The sequence below is a fragment of the Polyergus mexicanus genome, unplaced genomic scaffold (genome assembly GCF_030449975.1).
Source record: "Polyergus mexicanus isolate NDT 795.1 unplaced genomic scaffold, iyPolMexi1.0 SCAF_23, whole genome shotgun sequence".
Taxonomy (NCBI): Eukaryota; Metazoa; Arthropoda; class Insecta; order Hymenoptera; family Formicidae; genus Polyergus; species Polyergus mexicanus.
Window position 1 is genome coordinate 2,016,350 of NW_027223343.1, and position 23,070 is coordinate 2,039,419.

Here is a 23,070-nt window from a genome sequence, read left to right on the forward strand (position 1 = left end):
TTGTCAAATGAAATGCTTGTGTTGAACGGAAGCACGGAGCACGCGAGAGACAATATCTTTGCGAGGGACAATATTTTTGCGAGAAGGCGAGTGGCTGCTGTATCGTTTGACAATAATCAGATATCTGGTTACGCTAAAAAGAAGCTCAGCGCGTTGAATCGCGAGTTTTTAAAATCATTGGGATTCGTCGTACGAAATACATAACAATATGATTGACATCTTGAATATCGGAGATGAGCCGATCTTTGACGACCGTATCATCAAGATTGAGACTCATACGTACAATCCATACGCCAACACAACGCTTGGATATAGCGACGAGATACGGATACCGATACAACATCAAGATTTGTACACGTAACCATGTGAAAGTTTTCTATACGTCGAAGGAAAGTTGATGGTGCGTAAAGTAGCTGAAGAGGGAAGAGTGGTATTGGGAAACAATTGTGTCGCGTTTATGTTTGATGAACTTCGATATGAACTCGACGGTGTGGAGATTGACCGCAACAGAAACGTTGGAATAACTTCTACGATTAAAAACTATATCTCTCTAACAACCGAGAAAGGTAAAATCTTGGGGAATGCTGCGTGGAATATGTCACATAATGCTGTTGAATCTTACTTCAATTTTTGCGTGCCGCTAAACATACTAATGGGTTTTTGCGAAGATTATAAGCGAATTGTGATCAACGCTCGTCACGAATTAATTCTGATACGTTCGCGCAACGATAACAATTGCATATTTGGACATGCTTCGGCTGAAGCTGATATCGAATTATTCAAGATACAATGGCGTATGCCACATGTAATATTGAGCGAGGTCAATAAACTATCCTTGCTGCGCGCGTTGAAAAGCGGGCGATACTTGAATATCAGTTTTCGCTCTTGGGATCTATACGAATTTCCTCTATTGCATAATACGACCAAGCATTCGTGGACCGTGAAAGCCGCCTCTCAGCTGGAGAAGCCGCGATACGTGATCTTTGCGCTGCAGACTGGTAGAAAAAATGCTGTGTCAAAAGATATATTGCCGTTTTATTTTCAATTAATGTTCCCCGGAGAGACAGTACCTCTCCGGGGTGCATATACAATCGAGAGCGGCAATTAGCCGCGCGCAGAAAACTTAAATTATGGGCGGGAGACAATGGCCCCTCCCGCCAGTGGGCACTAAAAACTAACGCACTGGGGGAGCACTAGCCTCCCCCAGGTCGACGGTATAAAAAAAGTGATAATAGATTGCCCCGGCTGACTGACCGGGGCAATGTACATCAAAATCACAGCGATCGCCCCCGGGCCAATCACAGATAAGAGGTCGAAGATAAAAGGACCCGGGGGCGCGCACGCGGCAAAAAAGTATAATTAAAAATAAATATGTAAGACGCGATGCATTCATACTCGGCTAAAATACAATAGTAGGTACGCGGCATTCGTACACGAAACAAATAGGCCCACACAACATGCAATAAAATAAATAATAAACATAACAGGTTAAAAGAATAAAATAGAGCAGGGCATAACCCTGCTCCCTCGCCGCTGCGAGCAAATAAATAGATAAGAGTGGGCAAGACAACGCACTTAATAAATTACGCGACACACACACTCGAAACGCAGAACAAATAAATAAGACGAGGACGTTGGAAGTGCCGCACCTACGCATTGGTGGGCCAACGCCGGCGAATCGCGCGGGGGGGTGTCGCGAGCACCCCCTCAGCCGAGGGGCGGGAGGGAGCGGCGTACTGGCGCACGCCAGACACGTGCTCCACGTAGATGTCCCTAGACCAGCGAATGGTATCCGAGACCATGAGGCGGCGCATCATCGAGGCGTAGGCGTTGCCAATCCTCAGCACCCTCAGTACCGCCTCATTCCTCGGATCCCACGAGCCAAGGGCACCGACGACGAAGGCCGTCACTACGACGCGATATCCCCGCCGCTGGAGCTCCTCAGCCAAGGGCGAGTATTTGGCGACTTTCCTCGCCCTAGCCTCATCGAAGGACACCCAGCGGTTTTCGAAGGGGATCGTCACGTCGCAGATGACGACACACTTGGAGCGCTCGTGCCAGACCACAAGATCGGGCCGTAGCTCCCCAAGTTCGCCCTCCATGCCCTCAACCCGCCGGTTTACCCGCTTCTCCCCAGGCATACGGCAAGCCTTCCAGAGGCGGTGCAAGACGGTGTCATGTCTCAGCTGGATGGCGGCGGAATGCACCCCGCAGTGCCCTAAGACATGGGGAAGGGTCTCGGCTGCTGCCCCGCAACGCCGACACCTTCTGTCCGCCTCCCCCCAACGGCGTGCACCGTTGAGGGGGAGGACGTCCAATCTGGCGCGATGGATGAAACGCCAGTCGGCGAAGCGAGTGAAGCTGCCGCCGCGAACATAGTGATTGCTCACACCCGCCCGCGACGACACCTCGAACACCTTCCCCTGATCGGGTTTACGCAACAGCGTACCCGCGTAAAATGCCGCCACCGCTGAGCGCAGACGAGTAACCACCTGGTTGCGGGCACCAGGTGGCACCTTTACCGCGTCGCCTCCGGGACGTCGGCACCCGACAATGAGCTCCTCGGTCGCCTCACACCATCCCCACCGAAGGGACAACCTCTCGGACTGCCTCCGCGCAGCGTTCCGAGCCGTCGACCACAGGGAGCGCTCCCCTCCCTCGCGCAACCTCCCCTCCTGCAAACCGGAGAGGAAGGCCGCGATGTCCTCGTTGGTCGGAGGACCGCCAATCCGCCTGGCCACAACTCCCCGCAGAGACGCCCACGCGAGCGTCCTGACCGTCGCGTCGCCAGCCGTAAGCATACGGAAGACGTGCGCGACGGACAGGACGTCCGCGAGGTCAGCTAGCGGAAGTAGCCCACAACCCCCGCGTTTCGGGGGGAGGTAGACCACTTCCGCGCTGGCTCTCTGCGGGAGGTTGAGCCAGGCCTTGGCTTTGCGGCGGATCTCCAAGTCCGCCGCCTTCCTACATTCGACGACTGCAAATTGACCAACGTTAAACTCTATCTGAACTCGGAATTTTATCCCTACGATGATTTGAATTTAGATTTCGATAAAAATAGATTCGCCCTCTTGTTCGATATGTATTCTCGTTTTCGCAAATCTTATTACGGATGTGATAATGATGATGTGTTATTAAACATTTCAAAATTTCTACATTGCGGTCCTCTCGCGGTTATCGATTGCTCGCGACAAAACGAGTCTGTCAAAAATTCCACCGTGGACGTGAGATTAGAGTTTGAGTGCAAGGAGGATATACCGACAAATACTACCGCCTATTGTCTCATCTTGCACGATCGCGTTGTCGAATATTGCCCATTGACCAACGTAGTTCGTAAAATTACCTAAATCAGCAAATATCCCCTCCAATGTCAAAATATAAAAAGATTGAGATTTTGACGATCGGCAACAGTCGTACATCGTTCTTGCAATTGTACGGTAATATTATCAGCATGATCGCGCCAACGTTTGTGGATCTGCAGGAATTCATTATCGGGAGAAACTTTGTCGTGAAGGAAGTAGCGATATTGAGAAATGGATCTGTTCTCTCTCATTACTTTTTTGCAAGTCCCGTACCATGGCGTGCGCTTACAAAATCTGAGAGATGCCAAGCTTCATGGTTAATCGGACATCACCATGGACTTCAATGGGAGGATGGAAACGTTCCATACAGCTTCGCTAGGCGTTTAATTACGAGAGCTGTGATGGGCGCGACGGAAGAGGAAGATGGAGCATCTCCTATCGTGTACGTTAAAGGATGCGAAAAACGAGAATGGCTGGTCGATATACTTGACGATGATGCGAGAAACGACGTTATTATTGAGACCTTGGATGCGGACTATGAAGATATCACTTCGTTAAATAAGCTAGATGTTACTAATACTATGCGCTGTGAAAAACATTTGAAAAATTGCGCTTTACAAAATGTATTTAAAATATTCAATTGGTGGACGAATCATCATAAAGATTCGCCCAAACATTATTTAGAATAAACTATTGTTAAAATATATTTTACTCTCTTTTATTCTTCCCTTTTCCTCTTTCATATCCCAGTATGCGAGTATTAAATTTCAGTACGTGACATTAGATAGCAGCGTCAGCCACCTTATCAGGCTATGAATGTTACATTTCAGTACATGCACATAGACTTTAAATATTTGAATGGTGTATAAATAATTGTTTTGTTGTTTAATTGTCGTTCGTTAGCCGTTCAAGTCGTTCAATAGCTGTTCGATTGCCGTTCGATAACCGTTCAAAGCCGTTCGATAGCCGTTCAATAGTCGTCCGATAGCCGTTCAAAGTCGTTCGATAGCCGTTCAATAGCCGTTCGATAACCGTTCAAAGCCGTTCGATAGCCGTTCAATAACCGTTCGATAGTCGTTCAAAGCCGTTCAATAGCTGTTCGATAGCCGTTCAATAGTCGTTCAAAACCGCTCGATAGTCGTTCAAAAGCCGTTCAATAGCTGTTCGATAGCCGTTCAAAAACTGTTCGATAGTCGTTCAAAGCCGTTCGATAGTCGTTCAAAGCTGTTCAGTAGCCGTTCAATAGCCGTTCAAAGCCGTTCAAAAGCTGTTCAATAGCCGTTCGATAGTCGTTCAAAGCTGTTCGATAGCCGTTCAATAGCCGTTCAATAGCCGTTCATAGCCATTCGATTGCCGTTCGATAGTGGTTTACATATTATAATAATATATTATTCATATTTAAAAGACTTTAGATATTTGCTCGTGGAAACATGCTAGCATTTGTTTTGTTATCAAGAGCTGAGAGTAAGCGTTCTTCGTAAATGATACATCTCCTACTCTAAAATGTTTGAGACAATGCCTTTTCCTACATGCACGCCTCGCGCTATCTCTGTCACACCTACTCGCGGCATCGTACCTTCGCGTTCCCTCTTCCCCGCGGCCCCGCACCTACCGTTCCGCAGCGTTCCCCCTCCCCTCCCCTCACCGCGGACCCCGCGCCGACCGTTCCGCCGCGGTCCCCTCCCCCTCTCCGCGGACCCCGCGCTTACCGTTCCGCCGCGGTCACCCTTCCCCTCTCCACGGACCCCGCGCCTACCGTTCCGCCGCGGTCCCCCTTCCCCTCTCCGCAAACCCCGCGCCTACCTTTTCGCCGCGGTCCCCTCCCCCTCATCGCGGACCCCGCGCCTACCGTTCCGCCGCGGTCCCCTCCCCCTCATCGCGGACCCCGCGCCTACCGTTCCGCCGCGGTCACCCCCGCGTGATGTCATTCCCACCCCCATTTCCCCTCTCCGCAGACCCCGCGCCTACCGTTCCGCCGCGGTCACCCCCGCGTGACGTCATTCCCACCCCCATGACGTCATTCCGACCCCCGCGATGTCATACCCCCGTGGCGTCATACCCCCCGTGACGTCACCCCCCTCCCCCTCCCGTGACGTCATACCACCCGCCGGTTTCCCCTCGCCCCTCACCCCCCTCAGAGGACCTGGCTTAGAACCGGCCCACTATCACTACTGCTTGAGGACTACGAAAGTCTGACCCCCGGCCACTTCCTGGTCGGATCAGCGCTTACTGTAAACCCGGAACCATCATTGCTCGATCTTCACGAAAATCGGCTTTCGAGGTGGCAGCTCGTCCGAAACGTTACCGAGCGATTTTGGAAGTTATGGAGTAACGATTATTTAAATACGTTACAACAAAGAGCAAAGTGGCGAAAGGTCAAGCCGCCGATCAAAACCGGGCAACTCGTTCTGTTGAGAAATCCGCTCTTACCCCCCTGCAAATGGGAGTTGGGTCGAGTGACACGCTGTCATCCCGGCTCCGACGACCTCGTACGGGTCGTCACCGTAAAGACGGCCACCTCCGAATTTAAAAGACCGATCGTAAAATTGTGCGTTTTACCGGTCAATAGTGAGGCAACGAGCAATTAGAAACCTTCGCTGCGTTGCGTTCTATTTATTGTAATTCATAATATTAAGATCAAAATTGTCAAGATGCGAGCGTCATTCCGCCAAGGCGGGCGGCAAATTCAGCGCGTCAAACCACGTCGCGTAACTTGTAGTCTTTTCGCTCATGTGTCTCATGTTACTCGTGGCGTGCGCTCTTATCGTTTACTGCCATTGTTATCCCGATTATTTTGGAACTATCGTTCCAAGGCGGGCGGTATGTTCAAAATTGAAACATTCAATGCCTAAGTTTCAATCGGCGAACGTCGCCGTTAAATTAACACGATTGCCTCGAGAAATAAAAACACGAGCGAGAGTAAGCATCGTCGCTATCAGCCGATCGGCGCGTGATCGCTTGATCATAACAAAGAAAAAGGTGCGTGATCGCATTCCCTTTAGAATGAAAAACTGTGACAAACAGCTAGTTCTCGAAGGTTCGAAATCGGAAAACTTGTTATTCACATCGGCAGAGCGCGAGTTTCAGCGGTCGGTCGATTTAGTCTTACGCTGACACCGATACGACCTGGTCGATAGCAATCGATCATAGTTTCGAATATCATCATTTCTCGTATGATATTCTTTCGCATATTCGAGCTCGTGTCGCTTACTCAGTGGGAGTACTCGTCTCAAAATCGGTCCGAAGAGTTTGCCGCTTACGACGATTCGAGCTGGTCGATAGCAATCGATCATAATTTCTCGTTTCATACTCTCTCGTATGATATTCTCTCGTGTCATATTCTCGTTCGTTTCGTTTCGCGCTACTTATTGTGAACTTCGCGCTGTTTTGTGTATTCTCGCTCGTGTCATATGCGATTTAGTCATTCTCGCTGGAAATTCTCAACCGACATTCTAGCAGACTATCGAGAATCGAACTCAGTGCGAAAGACGCCTCAGTGTCTGTCTTCCTACCTGTTATGTACTTATCGAGCTTGTGAGTGTTAAGCGTGTGGAGTCCGAGAGTCGACGCGCGTTCACCGTTCCGCGAATGTCCTCTGCCTCGCGCCAAGCAACATCCGGCGGCCGCGTGCAAGATATCCGTTCTCGCGAGAGCTTCTAGCAAGAAGCTCTACAAGATTTCCGATACGCGTTGAAGGCAGTTATGAACAGGACATTTTGAAGATATCCGTCGGATTTGCGGAATACGTGCCGTCGCTCGCTCCTATTATTCAAAATAAAAGAATAATCAAAACAAGCCGCATTCAAATCGTTTCTCATTCTCCTTATCCTCCAGCGGATCTACGGATTTGCGTAACACTCTGCTTCTCGCTCATTTCTGAGCGTCTCTAAAGATTCGGGCGACTTCATCGTGGTCGACTCCCGAACAATGAATAATAATGAATTGTCATAAAGATTATATGTATATATATATATACAGGGTGTTTCAGAACATCCTTCCATCCTTAAAATGACGTATTCTTGATACGATTCTAAGATGATTTTTCCTTTACCAAAATTTGAATTAAAGCGTAATTTTTGAGTTATAAGCAAAAATAGTTAGCAAATCATGCGTCGAGTACAGAAGGCAGGCAGGAGCGGCGCAACGCGCCGCAGCTGACCGTCCGATGCGTGATTACCACCTCATAAGTCGCTAACTATTTTATTTTATAACATAAAATTATGCTTTAAAAATAAAATTTTGGTAAAGAAAAAAATGTTTTAAAATTACGTCAGGAATACGTATTTAAAATAACGTCACTTTAGCGAAAGTTGTTCCGGATCGCCGCTCGTCGGATGCTGTGATCAGCTGATTGTTACACGCGATGTGTGTATAGTGGAATGTGTGCGAAAAAGGAAGGGAGACACAGATAGAGAGAGAGAGAGAGAGAGAGAGAGAGAAAGAGAGAGAGAGTGAGTGAGAGAAAGAGAAAGGAAAGGAGGGAAGGGGGAGAGACATCTATACACACGTACGCACGTACACATACACTTTTTTTCTCGCTCTCTTTCTCTCTTTTACACACCACTTATATAGGGTGATTCAAAACAACCTTCTGTCCTTACAATGTCATATACTTGACATTATTCTAAGACGATTTTTTCTTTGCCAAAATTTTTTTAGTTTTTAAATTATAAGCCAAAATAGTTAACGAATTACGGGCCGCGTACGCGAGGCAGGCAGGGGTGGCGCAACTCACCGTCCGATGCTGGTGATTACGTGAGGCGCTCGCTGCGATCAACTGTTTGCTACATACGATGGAGTGTATGTGTGAGAGAGAACGTATACGCGTATACACACACATACACATTCTCTCTCTCTCTTTCTCTCTCTTTCTCCCTCTCTGTCTCTTTTATATCCATCGTATGTAGCAAACAGCTGATCGCACACACGCACTCTCTTTCTCTCTTCTTTGTCTTTCTCTTTCATATCCATCGCGTATAGCAAACAGTTGATCGCACACACGCACTCTCTTTCTCTCTCTCTCTCTGTCTTTCTCTTTTACATCTATCGCGTGTAGCAAACAGTTGATCGCACACACGCACTCTCTTTCTCTCTCTCTCTCTCTGTCTTTCTCTTTTACATCTATCGCGTGTAGCAAACAGTTGATCGCACATATGCACTCTGTCTCTCTCTTTCTCTCTCTCTCTCTCTCTCTCTCTCTTTCTCTCACACTAATTCTTACCTTTTATGTAGTAATTTGTTGCCCTCATACGACTCAATAAGTAATACTTCCGTATGATAGAACGAGTAACTAGCAAACTTTTTTCACTCATTAATTGTACCACTTATCGAACTTTTACGAATTAATCTACGCACTTTATCGATAAATTGAATTTATTAACGATTATAACGGTTAATCACAATCTACCGATTACTACCGATTAATTATTAAAATATCTCGAAGAAAGAAACGCGTTATTCGATGCGGAAACTGCGCGACGACAACAAGCAAGTTATATCAGTACTGGCGTTGCCGGCTGCCGGCCGCCGAACAACTGAATGTATCACATTACGCGTGATCGACGCGGACGTTATCATGTGTCCCGTGATCGGCTAAAGCCTCCGACATTGTAAATTCGATAGTTTCGAAAACATAAAACTATAAAATATGAAAATATAATGACGTATAATAACATCGTTTTTTTTAATAAATTCAGTTTATCGATAAAATGCGTGGATTAATACGTAAAAGTTCGATAAGTGGTACAATTAGTGAGTAAAAAAAAGTTTGCTAGTTACTCGTATCACACGGAAATATTACTTATTGAGTCGTATAAGGGCAACGAATCTCTACATACAAGGTAAGAGTCAGTGAGTGAGAAAGAGAGAATGTGTATTTGTGTGTATACGCGTATACGTTCTCTCTCACACATACACCTCATGTAGCAAACAGTTAATCGCAGCGAGCGCCTCACATAATCACCAGTATGGGACGGTGAGTTGCTCCGCTCCTGCCTGCCTTGTGTACGCGGCCCGTAATTCGTTAACTATTTTGGCTTATAATTTAAAAACTAAGCCTCGGAAAAAATTTTGGCAAAGAAAAAATCGTCTTAGAATAGTGTCAAGTATATGACATTGTAAGGACAGAAGGTTGTTTTGAATCACCCTGTATACTCTCTCATTCGGTCACTCATTCACACACTCACTCACTCACCTGCTCACTCACAGCGTAGCAAATCTTCATACTACGTATTATCGTTAACTGCTGCACGATTATTATTTAGCGACGGACCGCGGAGACCTCGCGATCACATTGTTGCGTTGCCTAGCGATGCGAGAAACGCGACATGTACCGTGCAAGTAGCGACGTGCGTGTGGCGCGTGGTGCGTGATTGATGCGAGATAAGACGAACGATCTTCTAAAACCTTCGCATTACGAATGCGGTAGAAAACATGAAACCTATGACATACTTAAAAAAATTACTTATTTATAAAAATTATAACTATTTCTAAATAATTATTATTTTAAAAAGCATGTATTATACGTTTTCGAAATTATTGCATTCACGATGCGAAAGTTTCAGTCAATCGCAAGATCGCAAGAATAATGTAATTAATAAATTATACTTGGGAAAATCTATTTTTATTCTGCTCAAATTAGATGTTCCAACATTAAAATGTATAAAGTTATTAATTATGATAAATAAGTAATTTTTTTAAGTACGTCATTATAGGTTTCATGTTTTCTACCGCATTCGTAATGCGAAGATTTTAAAAGATCGTTCTTCTTATCTCGCGTCAATCACGTGCCACGCGCCACACGCACGTCGCAACTTGCACGGTACATGTCGCGTTTCTCGCATCGCTAGGCAACGTAACCATGTGATCGTTCAGTCTCCGCGATTCATCGCTAAATAATAATCGTGCAGCAGTTAACGATAATACGTAGTATGAAGATTCGCTACGCTGTGAGTGAGCAGGTGAGTGAGTGAGTGTGTGACCGAATGAGAGAATGTATAAGTGTTGTGTAAAAGAGAGAAAGAGAGCGAGAAAAAAGTGTATGTGTACGTGCATGCGTGTGTATAAACGCCTCTCCCTCATTCCCTCCTTCCCTTCCTCTTCCTCTCACTCACTCACTCTCTCTCTCTCTCTCTCTCTCTCTCTCTCTCTCTCTCTCTCTCTGTCTCCCTTTCTTTTACGCACACATTCCATCATACACACATCGCGTGTAACAATCAGATGATCGCAACATCCGACGAACGGCGATCCGGAACAACTTTCACTATAGTGACGTTATTTTAAATACATATTCCTGGCGTAATTCTAAGACATTTTTTTCTTTACCAAAATTTTATTTTTAAAGCATAATTTTATGTTATAAAATAAAATAGTTAGCGACTTATGCGGTGGTAATCACGCATCGGACGGTCAGCTGCAGCGCGTTGCGCCGCTCCTGCCTGCCTTCTGTACTCGACGCATGATTTGCTAACTATTTTTGCTTATAACTCAAAAATTACGCTTTAATTCAAATTTTGGTAAAGGAAAAATCATCTTAGAATCGTATCAGGAATACGTCATTTTAAGGATGGAAGGATGTTCTGAAACACCCTGTATATATATATATACATATAATCTTTATGACAATTTATTATTATTCATTGTTCGGGAGTCGACCTCGACGAAGTCGCCCGAATCTTTAGAGACGCTCAGAAATGAGCGAGAAGCAGAGTGTTACGCAAATCCGTAGATCCGCTGGAGGATAAGGAGAATGAGAAACGATTTGAATGCGGCTTGTTTTGATTATTCTTTTATTTTGAATAATAGGAGCGAGCGACGGCACGTATTCCGCAAATCCGACGGATATCTTCAAAATGTCCTGTTCATAACTGCCTTCAACGCGTATCGGAAATCTTGTAGAACTTCTTGCTAGAAGCTCTCGCGAGAACGGATATCTTGCACGCGGCCGCCGGATGTTGCTTGGCGCGAGGCAGAGGACATTCGCGGAACGGTGAACGCGCGTCGACTCTCGGACTCCACACGCTTAACACTCACAAGCTCGATAAGTACATAACAGGTAGGAAGACAGACACTGAGGCGTCTTTCGCACTGAGTTCGATTCTCGATAGTCTGCTAGAATGTCGGTTGAGAATTTCCAGCGAGAATGACTAAATCGCATATGACACGAGCGAGAATAAACAAAACAGCGCGAAGTTCACAATAAGTAGCGCGAAACGAAACGAGCGAGAATATGACACGAGAGAATATCATACGAGAGAGTATGAAACGAGAAATTATGATCGATTGCTATCGACCAGCTCGAATCGTCGTAAGCGGCAAACTCTTCGGACCGATTTTGAGACGAGTACCCCCACTGAGTAAGCGACACGAGCTCGAATATGCGAAAGAATATCATACGAGAAATGATGATATTCGAAACTATGATCGATTGCTATCGACCAGCTCGTATCGGTGTCAGCGTAAGACTCTTCGGACCGATTTTGATACGAGTACTCCCACTGAGTAAGCGACACGAGCTCGAATATGCGAAAGAATATCATACGAGAAATGATGATATTCGAAACTATGATCGATTGCTATCGACCAGCTCGTATCGGTGTCAGCGTAAGACTAAATCGACCGACCGCTGAAACTCGCGCTCTGCCGATGTGAATAACAAGTTTTTCCGATTTCAAACCTTCGAGAACTAGCTGTTTGTCACAGTTTTTCATTCTAAAAGGAATGCGATCACGCACCTTTTTCTTTGTTATGATCAAGCGATCACGCGCCGATCGGCTGATCGCGACGATGCTTACTCTCGCTCGTGTTTTTATTTCTCGAGGCAATCGTGTTAATTTAACGGCGACGTTCGCCGATTGAAATTTAGACATTGAATGTTTCAATTTTAAACATTCATAGTTATATTTAGTAATATATAAACGAGAAAAGAAAATTTGATATATTTTATCCACTTATGTTGTAACGTTTCACCTTTCCCGTACGCCGCGGATCAAGGCTCGCCAGTGCCAGGATTCGGGAGAAGGGGGAAACTCCAACTTACTTTACCTTCGGGTAATCGGTTTAAACAAGTCTGTTTATTCAAGCTGTTATTACGAAAGATATTTGACACTCAAAGCTATGCGCGAAGCAACATGCGGGAACGGTGCGTGTACAGAGTTTCGTGCGTGAGCGGTTGTTATTCACAAGGCAACGTGCAAGCACGGTGCGTACAGAGTGTTGCGCGTGGAGCTCGGGAAGCGAGCGTGGCTCGAGCGGCCGTGTGCTGCATTCGCGGTGTTCGCATGCAATTAAACTACGATTATTATTTGTGGTACAGTACAGATCTTAAACACTACGGGGTGTCGCGGGGCCCTCAATGTAATTCCAACTGCCTGACTGCCTTATCCTTAAAAGGACGGGGCGTCGGCGTTCTCGGCGTTCTATCCTTAAAAGGACTGACGCTCCCGTAGTAGTTTGAGGACCGTGGGTGAAGATAGCAACGGCGCGACACTGGCGGGAATCCTAAGGTCTAATTAACTCTCTAGTCAAAAGCCGCGGTATGTACAAAGCGGTACTAGAAGCTGCTAGAACACGGAGACCAAAGCGGTCTTACGATACAAATGGGTCACGGTATATATACAAACGGTCTTACGGTATTACGCGGTGCGAACTTATCGACTAGCAGGATGCGCCGTCCCGGCAACCGGGAAGCCCAGCCTAACTACGGGAAGCCCGTAGCCCGGTGTAACGCGAGGTATCAGGGTGCGCCGTCCCAGCAACCAGAAAGCCCGGCCTAACTACGGGAAGCCCGTAGCCTGGTGTAACGCGAGAGGTGGTTCAGGATCCGGAGAGTTGTACGTGACAGGAATCAGCATCGGGAACTGGTAATGCTACGCTCGCCGGAGCGCCTTATATACCGGCGGCCGGCCTCCCACTCACGCGAGTCGGCGCGTGGTGGGGCGGCCCCACGGTGGGGCCGCAACACGGGTGTGGAAGTTTAGGGGCGCCATAGGCGCCGAGCCTCAAAATTTGCGGGCGGCTGATCGGCCCGCGAGGCTGGTAACGTATCGTTACACCAAACATGTTACCAAACATTTGCATATTTGTATAAGCTTGCTTAAATGGTATTTATAGAAAATATACTTTTTTTAAAGCAAAAATTTAGAAATTTAATTTTTGTCGTAGAATATTTATGAATAATGGTTTTATATATCAAATTAATTTTAATCAATATGAAAATAATTTTTTTATTCGGTTAGAGAATATTGGTTTATAGAGATGCGCATTTGTTTTTATTATTACGCGATATTTGTAGCATGCATGTATGAAAGTATGTATGTATGTATATATCGGGGAATAAGTCGACTGTACCATGCACACACACATGCAGGCAGGCACACGCGATCATATCAGTGCGCAGCAGATACTCAATCGCGCGTGTTGTGTATGGTACATACGCGTAACAAGAGATTACCGCAGAAATACGCTCAACTGTTATAACGCGTTATAACGCATTGAATTTAAAAAACGAGTGTTATGTTTTTGTAGTGTGGTTTTAATAGTGTGTCTCCCTACATACTGGGACGAAAATAAAACTTTCGAGAGACGCTTGTCCGCAGACTTTCCCTAAAACGAATAAGAGTCAAAAAGTTAGTATATTTATATACCATAATTTTAGAAGGAATTGTTTTAATGTATGGAATTGTTTTAATGTATACTATATACTTATATGTTGCTTAATGTATACTATATACTTATATGTAGATATTATTTAATTTTATTTCCATGCAATCTACTCAAAATATAAATATGATAATATAATATTATGTAAAAATATAATATTCCAAATTTCTTTTTTTTAAATTATATCTTTAAAGCAATTCCTAAATAGAAAACAACATAAAGATTTTTATATAAAAAATTGTAATATAAAATTGATCTTCAAATGGAATTTAGAATGACTATATACATAAACATACATGATGCATATATGATGTACATACAATAGTATTTAATACTCATATAGTATTTTTATTATAAATAAATGGACACATATGGGTAAAAAAAGAAAAAGGAAGAGTAAAACGGCTGTGAAACGATGTATCGATAGATAATTCACATCAGTTACTAGACATTAGTGAGCATAAAGTATTGCTACAGAAAAAGATATAACTATTTCCTTTTTTTTCTTAGTTTTAGCACTTGTACAGATAGTACTTTTATATCTTTTTTCTCTCTTTGTCTATTCTTCTCTGTCCATCTTTTTTTTATCCGAGCATACTATATGTGTCTTATATATTATCTATTATACATGTGTGTATATGTTTGTGTATATGTAATTGTTACGTCCAGACTCGGGGAAGGATGAGTCGACGGAAGGGCGCAACAACTATCTTTTATTATCCCGAAGTTTAAACGTCTCGTGGCGTTCGGAATCGGGTCGAACGAACTGACAGGTCCGCAAAGCAGGTAAACGACCGTTCGGATCGCTATTACGCTGTTTATTCAGACGTTCGCTCGGTGGTCCCTTTTCGGTCAGGGAATTTAATCCCTTTTACGCAGGATGGGACCTAGTGCGATCTTCGTACTGGGAACGAGAGAGGGATTAGGAATTGTTTAATTAATTAAAAAATATAATTTTATTCATTATAAAAATAAAGGTTCGAATACATGATATATAATATATATGTAGAAAGTGATTACATTTATCGTGTGAGTGTGAGTGGTTGTGTGTGGTTGAGCTTATCGCTCCGCGGGTGTTACAATGGTACGGAGGGCATCAGTCAGAATGACGAGGGAAAGTCTCTACCGTTAAATTTTAGGTTCTGACTAGTTAATACAATGTAAAGATTTAATAATAAATAAAAAAATTAAAAACATGTGTGTGCATGTGTGAGAGTGAATAAGAGGGTGCGGTATGAAGGAGGGAGAGAGAGAGAAGGGGGAATATTTAGTTTTTGTTAATCCTGGTAAGACGAGTCGGCTTCCAGGTCGGGCAATTCGTTGCAAAACTCTTCTATAGCTTGCTCGAATTCCGACTCTGAAAGGTGCGGGGAAGTTGGGGGTGAATTGTTCAGGAGGACAGTAGATAGAGAGGAGAAGGAACGAGGGGAAAGCGGAGGTTCAATGACTTCGGGGAAGTAGATTGGGGAGTAGCTGGGGGAGGAGTAGTTAGGTGAGAGGGGAAGAGTAGGTTTAATGGATACTGTTGATGGATTATTAATATTAGTGGCGCAGAATCTGCATTTTATCGGCGTTCGAGTCCTCCGACTCCTGCGAATGACCGTTTGGCTTGGAATGCCGGATCTGGTTTTCACTATGGAAACCAGCGTTAGTATAGTATAACGTAATGCGTTATGTCTCACGAGGGTTAATAGCGCAAATTGAATTGGATGAATGTGACTTACTTTTTATTTCGTAGGTGAAGGTGCGGATTTTCTTAATGTGCTGGGTTGCTGAGTTCCAGATTAGTCAGGCGATGAGTGCACTGGTATAATTTTTCTAGTTGTTTTCGCGGTGCCACGGCACTTAATGAGACTTATGCGAACTGGAGAGTACGCACGCACAAAATTAAGTGAGTGAGTAAGTGAGTAGTAAGTAAGTGAGTCAGTGGCCCTTTGGGTCCTCTTTTTATATCTCTTTTTTAGGGGTGTATTCTAATTTCTAAAAGTGAGAATCTTCCAAGTCTCCAACGAATTAAAAATTATGCCAGTGCCCTCATTAGACGAGGTGTTTCTCCTAGTTTTCGAATTTTTACCCGTGGTGATCGTCGATTGGTGATCTCGATATCAGTTGAGCATTAGATTTTCCTTGCGCACGTGATCTGATTAGAAAGAGTCTTACTGTCGTTACTGGATATGTCGTCACAGGAGTTTCATCATTATTGATTTAGTTACGTTTGTCGGATATTTTCTTAGAAGGAATTTTATTATCTTTTCGATATCAATTTATTCTTCCATTGGAAAATTCTATTTCGAGGATATCTACTGATTTTTATTTATTTTTAGGCGACTGGCGCGGTTTCGTCACCGATCTCTCGTGTCTTTCCCACGGTTGCTCATAGATATTGATATTGACAAGTGACTAAATGTTTAAAGAAATGCGTGGCGCAAGATGCTCCATTTACTGAACGACTTATTTTTATCACCGATCGATTATCGTTGCCGCAACATTGCGGAAGGAAGGAATCGTGGAGTCGCCAGGATGTAACATAATAGTAACTTCAAATTTATTAAAATATAATTAATCTTTTGCTTATTTGTATATTTCACGGAAAATTGATTATATTTATTTTGCAATAGTAGTTGTGTCACAGTAATTAGTTAGCCAGAGGCGATCAATTCGTGAGCTAGTTCTTGAAAGAAATATTTCCCACCAAATGCGTTTTGCATGTGCGCTTTGGTTGAATAATGTATCCCAGAAGCGATCAATTCGTGAACTGGTTGTCGAAAGAAATATTTCCCACCAAAAACGTTTTATGTACGCTTTGGTTGAAGAATGTATCCCAGAAGCGATCAATTCGTGAATTGGTTGTCGAAACAAATATTTCCCACCAAAAACGTTTTGCATGTACGTTTTGGTTGAAGAATGTATCCCAGAAGCGATCAATTCGTGAACTGGTTGTCGAAAGAAATATTTCCCACCAAAAACGTTTTGCATGTACGCTTTGGTTGAAGAATGTATCCCAGAAGCGATCAATTCGTGAACTGGTTGTCGAAAGAAATATTTCCCACTAAAAACGTTTTGCATGTACGCTTTGGTTGAAGAATGTATCCCAGAAGCGATCAATTCGTGAACTGGTTGTCGAAACAAATATTTCCCACCAAAAACGTTTTGCATGTACGCTTTGGTTGAAGAATGTATTCCAGAAGCGATCAATTCGTGAACTGGTTGTCGAAAGAAATATTTCCCACCAAAAACGTTTTATGTACGCTTTGGTTGAAGAATGTATCCCAGAAGCGATCAATTCGTGAACTGGTTGTCGAAAGAAATATTTCCCACCAAAAACGTTTTGCATGTGCGCTTTGGTTGAAGAATGTATCCCAGAAGCGATCAATTTGTGAACTGGTTGTCGAAAGAAATATTTCCCACCAAAAACGGTTTGTATGTGCGCTCTGCCTATTAAAAAAATAACATTCTGTTCTAGAGGCGATTTTTAATCGTGAACTTGTTTCGTGAGTTGTTTTAAAAAATATGTCACACTAGATGCGATTTAAATGTGTGCTCTGATTATTAAAAAAAAATAACATTTTGTCCCAGAGGCGATTTTTATTCGTGTGCTGGTTGGTTTAAAAAATATTTTATTCCAGAAGCGGTTTGCATGTGCGCTCTGGTTATTAAAAAAATATTTTATCCCAGAGGTGATTTTTATTCGTGTGCTGGTTGGTTTAAAAAATATTTCATATCATATGTGGTTTGTGCATGAACATTCTGGATATTAAAAAACAGTTATTCCAGAAGAAAGTTAAAGAAACTTCCGCTTTTGAAAGACTAAGTGCGCAATATCTGGTATTTCTTCATATGATTGCAACCTATACATTATAATAAAAGTTTACAAATTATTCGAAGGAATTATTATTGTAATTCCTGGCGATCTATTTTCTCTTTTTTTAATGTCACCAAATTTCGCGTATATAATAGTCTATTAGGCTGCGTATATACAAGTTGGTAGCTACCTAGACAGCACAAGGATGTCCTTAGGACGCCCAAAGGGCACCCAGGACATACATGCAGGATATCCTCAGGATATCCCATTTTAATCCTCGGATCTCCTCTGGATGTCCCGAGGAAGAGTAAATGATAGCCGTATACTAACCTCTGGAGAATCCAGAAAGATCCTGTGGAACATCCTAAGAATTTCTATAGGATATGTTAGGAATATTTTCGTATGTTTTAAAAAAGGAGCAAATTTTAAAATTTTAATATAAATTAAAATTATGTTTTGTTATTTACTGTCAATACTAAAAATCTAATATTAAAATTAGTTTACATTCTTTAATACTTGAGGCTTTCATGCTGTACATGAATATTTTAGGCTTGGCTTCCGGATTTGAGTCGTGTAACATTTTTTAAACCTTCCAATATCTCAATTCCCTATGTTGGGATTACATCAGAAATTGAACTGATAGAAAATAATTACATTTGTAATTTCCTGTCAGTTGCTCTTTGCAAGCTTTATATAATTCTCATGACCAAATCTCAAATACGAGTTTGCGCGTCGCATACCGGTGAACAAACGAGCTAGCGGTTGAATACTATTTTTTGTAAAGTTTTTGGAATGTTGCGGACAGTAACATTTCTCATGAAATATTAAATAAATAATAATTTTGGATATATGAAAATATGCGCATCAAATTCAATTATTAATATTGATCGAAATTATTATTAACAAATAATTGCACATGTATATGTCCTCTGGAAATCCAAAAGACATCCAATATAATAGACAGGGCAAATATATCCTACAGACATCCAGGTGTTATCCATTGGACATTTATAGGACATTAATACTTATTATAATTCTTAAGATTTCTAAATTATATTAAATAGCCGACACAACTAAAAATAATTATGTATGCATATTAAATTTTTATAAATATATTTATAATAATATCTTCCCAGATAGCCAAGTCTGTTCGAACAGATTTTGCCAAACGTCTGCTACAAATTTTTGTCAGCAGAAAGATTCCAGATTGTATACAAAGTCTGTTATATCAGATAATGATAGCAGAGTATATGTAGTAGTGTATCTAGGCCGGTTCTAAGCCATGGTCCTCTGAGGGGGGGTGAGGGGTGAGGGGAAACCGGCGCGCGGGGGTATGACGTCACGGGGGAGGGGGGTGACGTCAGGGGGGGATGACGTCGCGGGAGGGGAGGGGGATGACGTCACGGGGTGGGAATGACGTCAGGGGGGGTGACGTCACGGGGGTGAGTATGACGTCACGGGGGTATGACATCACGGGGGTGGGAATGACGTCATGGGGTGGGAATGACGTCACGCGGGGGTGACCGCGGCGGAACGGTAGGCGCGGGGTCCGTGGTGAGGGGGAGGGGACCGCGGCGGAACGGTAGGTGCGATGGCCGCGAAGAGGGGAAGAGGGACCGCAGCGGAACGGTAGGTGCGGGGTCCGCGGAGAGGGGGAGGGGACCGCGGCGGAACGGTAGGCGCGGGGGCCGCGGAGAGGGGAAGGGGGACCGCGGCGGAATGGTAGGTGCGGAGCCGCGGGGAAGAGGGAACGCGAAGGTACGATGCCGCGAGTAGGTGTGGCAATGGTATTGGAAAAGGATGACGTTCGCGGGAGAAAGAGATAAAGAGAGATAGCGCGAGGCATGCATGTACCGATGAGATAGCGCGAGGCGATGCGAGAGAGAGCATACGCGAGGCGGTGCGAGAGAGAGCATATGCGAGGCGGCGCGAGGCGATCACAGGCACGAGGGAGAAGAATAGCGTCCGCATTGGTGTTGGAAAAGGATGACGTTCGCGGGAGAAAGAGATAAAGAGAGATAGCGCGAGGCATGCATGTACCGATGAGATAGCGCGAGGCATGCATGTAGGAAAAGGAAAGAAGAAGGTGTAGAAATAATTGATACTTTAATTACAATTATAATAATAATAATTTATTTCATAATTGTGTGTATATTACAATGTGTGTGTGTGTGTGTGTTAAAATAGAAATAAAAATAATAAAAATAAAAATAATAATAATAATAAAAAAAAATATACATATATATAGGCGGCGCTCCTTCTGAAACAGAAAAATATTAAATATTAAAAATTAAATTTATATTAATATAATATTTTTTTAAATAGATACTTACATTATCCTCCTGGAGCCGCAAGCTCTTCCTCCCAATCCTCCTCCCAATCCTCCTCCACCTCTTCCTCTAAATTTTCTTCCACATCTGACACCTCTTCCTCTTCCTCTTCCTCCGGCTCCCAATTCTCTTCTTCATACGGCTCCAAGCCGAAAAGAGGCCGTAAATAAAAAATGTCTTCGTATTGCGTTGGGTGCACGCATGCACACTCGCGGGCTTCGCGAGTGTCACCCCACAAGCTTGCGTGCGCCCAACGCAAATTTCCTCTCATCCACCGCATGTATCGGCGGTGGATGACATCAATTTGCACGAACTGAAATATATTATTAATTAATACATATCACACATAATATCGCACACACATGCCAAAACACTGAACACTACTTACCAGATTAAGACGAAACATTTTTATTCGTCGTTCTTTAAGTCACTCACTTCTAACTGTCAAACACTTTGTGACGAACATAACGGGATAGACATTGTCTCAAACATTTTAGAGTAGGAGATGTATCACTTACGAAGAACGCTTACTCTCAGCTCTTGATAACAAAACAAATGTTAGCATGTTTCCACGAGCAAATATCTAAAGTCTTTTAAATATGAATAATATAATATTATAATATGTAAACCACTATCGAACGGCAATCGAATGGCTATGAACGGCTATTGAACGGCTATCGAACGGCTATCGAACAGCTTTGAACGACTATCGAACGGCTATTGAACAGCTTTTGAACGGCTATTGAACAGCTTTGAACGACTATCGAACGGCTTTGAACGACTATCGAACAGCTTTTGAACGGCTATCGAACAGCTATTGAACGGCTTTTGAACGACTATCGAGCGGTTTTGAACGACTATTGAACGGCTATCGAACAGCTATTGAACGGCTTTGAACGACTATCGAACGGTTATTGAACGGCTATCGAACGGCTTTGAACGGTTATCGAACGGCTATTGAACGGCTATCGAACGGCTTTGAACGGCTATCGAACGACTATTGAACGGCTATCGAACGGCTTTGAACGGTTATCGAACGGCAATCGAACAGCTATTGAACGACTATTGAACGGCTAACGAACGACAATTAAACAACAAAACAATTATTTATACACCATTCAAATATTTAAAGTCTATGTGCATGTACTGAAATGTAACATTCATAGCCTGATAAGGTGGCTGACGCTGCTATCTAATGTCACGTACTGAAATTTAATACTCGCATACTGGGATATGAAAGAGGAAAAGGGAAGAATAAAAGAGAGTAAAATATATTTTAACAATAGTTTATTCTAAATAATGTTTGGGCGAATCTTTATGATGATTCGTCCACCAATTGAATATTTTAAATACATTTTGTAAAGCGCAATTTTTCAAATGTTTTTCACAGCGCATAGTATTAGTAACATCTAGCTTATTTAACGAAGTGATATCTTCATAGTCCGCATCCAAGGTCTCAATAATAACGTCGTTTCTCGCATCATCGTCAAGTATATCGACCAGCCATTCTCGTTTTTCGCATCCTTTAACGTACACGATAGGAGATGCTCCATCTTTCTCTTCCGTCGCGCCCATCACAGCTCTCGTAATTAAACGCCTAGCGAAGCTGTATGGAACGTTTCCATCCTCCCATTGAAGTCCATGGTGATGTCCGATTAACCATGAAGCTTGGCATCTCTCAGATTTTGTAAGCGCACGCCATGATACGGGACTTGCAAAAAAGTAATGAGAGAAAACAGATCCATTTCTCAATATCGCTACTTCCTTCACGACAAAGTTTCTCCCGATAATGAATCCCTGCAGATCCACAAACGTTGGCGCGATCATGCTGATAATATTACCGTACAATTGCAAGAACGATGTACGACTGTTGCCGATCGTCAAAATCTCAATCTTTTTATATTTTGACATTGGAGGGGATATTTGCTGATTTAGGTAATTTTACGAACTACGTTGGTCAATGGGCAATATTCGACAACGCGATCGTGCAAGATGAGACAATAGGCGGTAGTATTTGTCGGTATATCCTCCTTTCACTCAAACTCTAATCTCACGTCCACGGTGGAATTTTTGACAGACTCGTTTTGTCGCGAGCAATCGATAACCGCGAGAGGACCGCAATGTAGAAATTTTGAAATGTTTAATAACACATCATCATTATCACATCCGTAATAAGATTTGCGAAAACGAGAATACATATCGAACAAGAGGGCGAATCTATTTTTATCGAAATCTAAATTCAAATCATCGTAAGGATAAAATTCCGAGTTCAGATAGAGTTTAACGTTGGTCAATTTGCAGTCGTCGAATGTAGTAATATCTTTTGACACAGCATTTTTTCTACCAGTCTGCAGCGCAAAGATCACGTATCGCGGCTTCTCCAGCTGAGAGGCGGCTTTCACGGTCCACGAATGCTTGGTCGTATTATGCAATAGAGGAAATTCGTATAGATCCCAAGAGCGAAAACTGATATTCAAGTATCGCCCGCTTTTCAACGCGCGCAGCAAGGATAGTTTATTGACCTCGCTCAATATTACATGTGGCATACGCCATTGTATCTTGAATAATTCGATATCAGCTTCAGCCGAAGCATGTCCAAATATGCAATTGTTATCGTTGCGCGAACGTATCAGAATTAATTCGTGACGAGCGTTGATCACAATTCGCTTATAATCTTCGCAAAAACCCAATAGTATGTTTAGCGGCACGCAAAAATTGAAGTAAGATTCAACAGCATTATGTGACATATTCCACGCAGCATTCCCCAAGATTTTACCTTTCTCGGTTGTTAGAGAGATATAGTTTTTAATCGTAGAAGTTATTCCAACGTTTCTGTTGCGGTCAATCTCCACACCGTCGAGTTCATATCGAAGTTCATCAAACATAAACGCGACACAATTGTTTCCCAATACCACTCTTCCCTCTTCAGCTACTTTACGCACCATCAACTTTCCTTCGACGTATAGAAAACTTTCAC

The 23,070-nt window shown here is 43.3% G+C and overlaps 1 protein-coding gene across 1 annotated transcript in view; it reads right to left on the bottom strand.

Moving 5' to 3' along the window:
• Nucleotides 1-18,343, bottom strand: part of LOC138942751 (uncharacterized) — a 34,743-nt gene extending 16,400 nt beyond the window's left edge. The window contains exons 1-2 of the mRNA XM_070313219.1: nucleotides 18,280-18,343; nucleotides 1,738-3,025 (exon numbers count right to left, since the gene is read on the bottom strand). Coding sequence (XP_070169320.1) covers nucleotides 1,738-3,025; nucleotides 18,280-18,343 — 1,352 coding nt within the window. The remainder of the gene's footprint in view (nucleotides 1-1,737; nucleotides 3,026-18,279) is intronic.
• Between the last annotated feature and the right edge of the window lie 4,727 nt (nucleotides 18,344-23,070).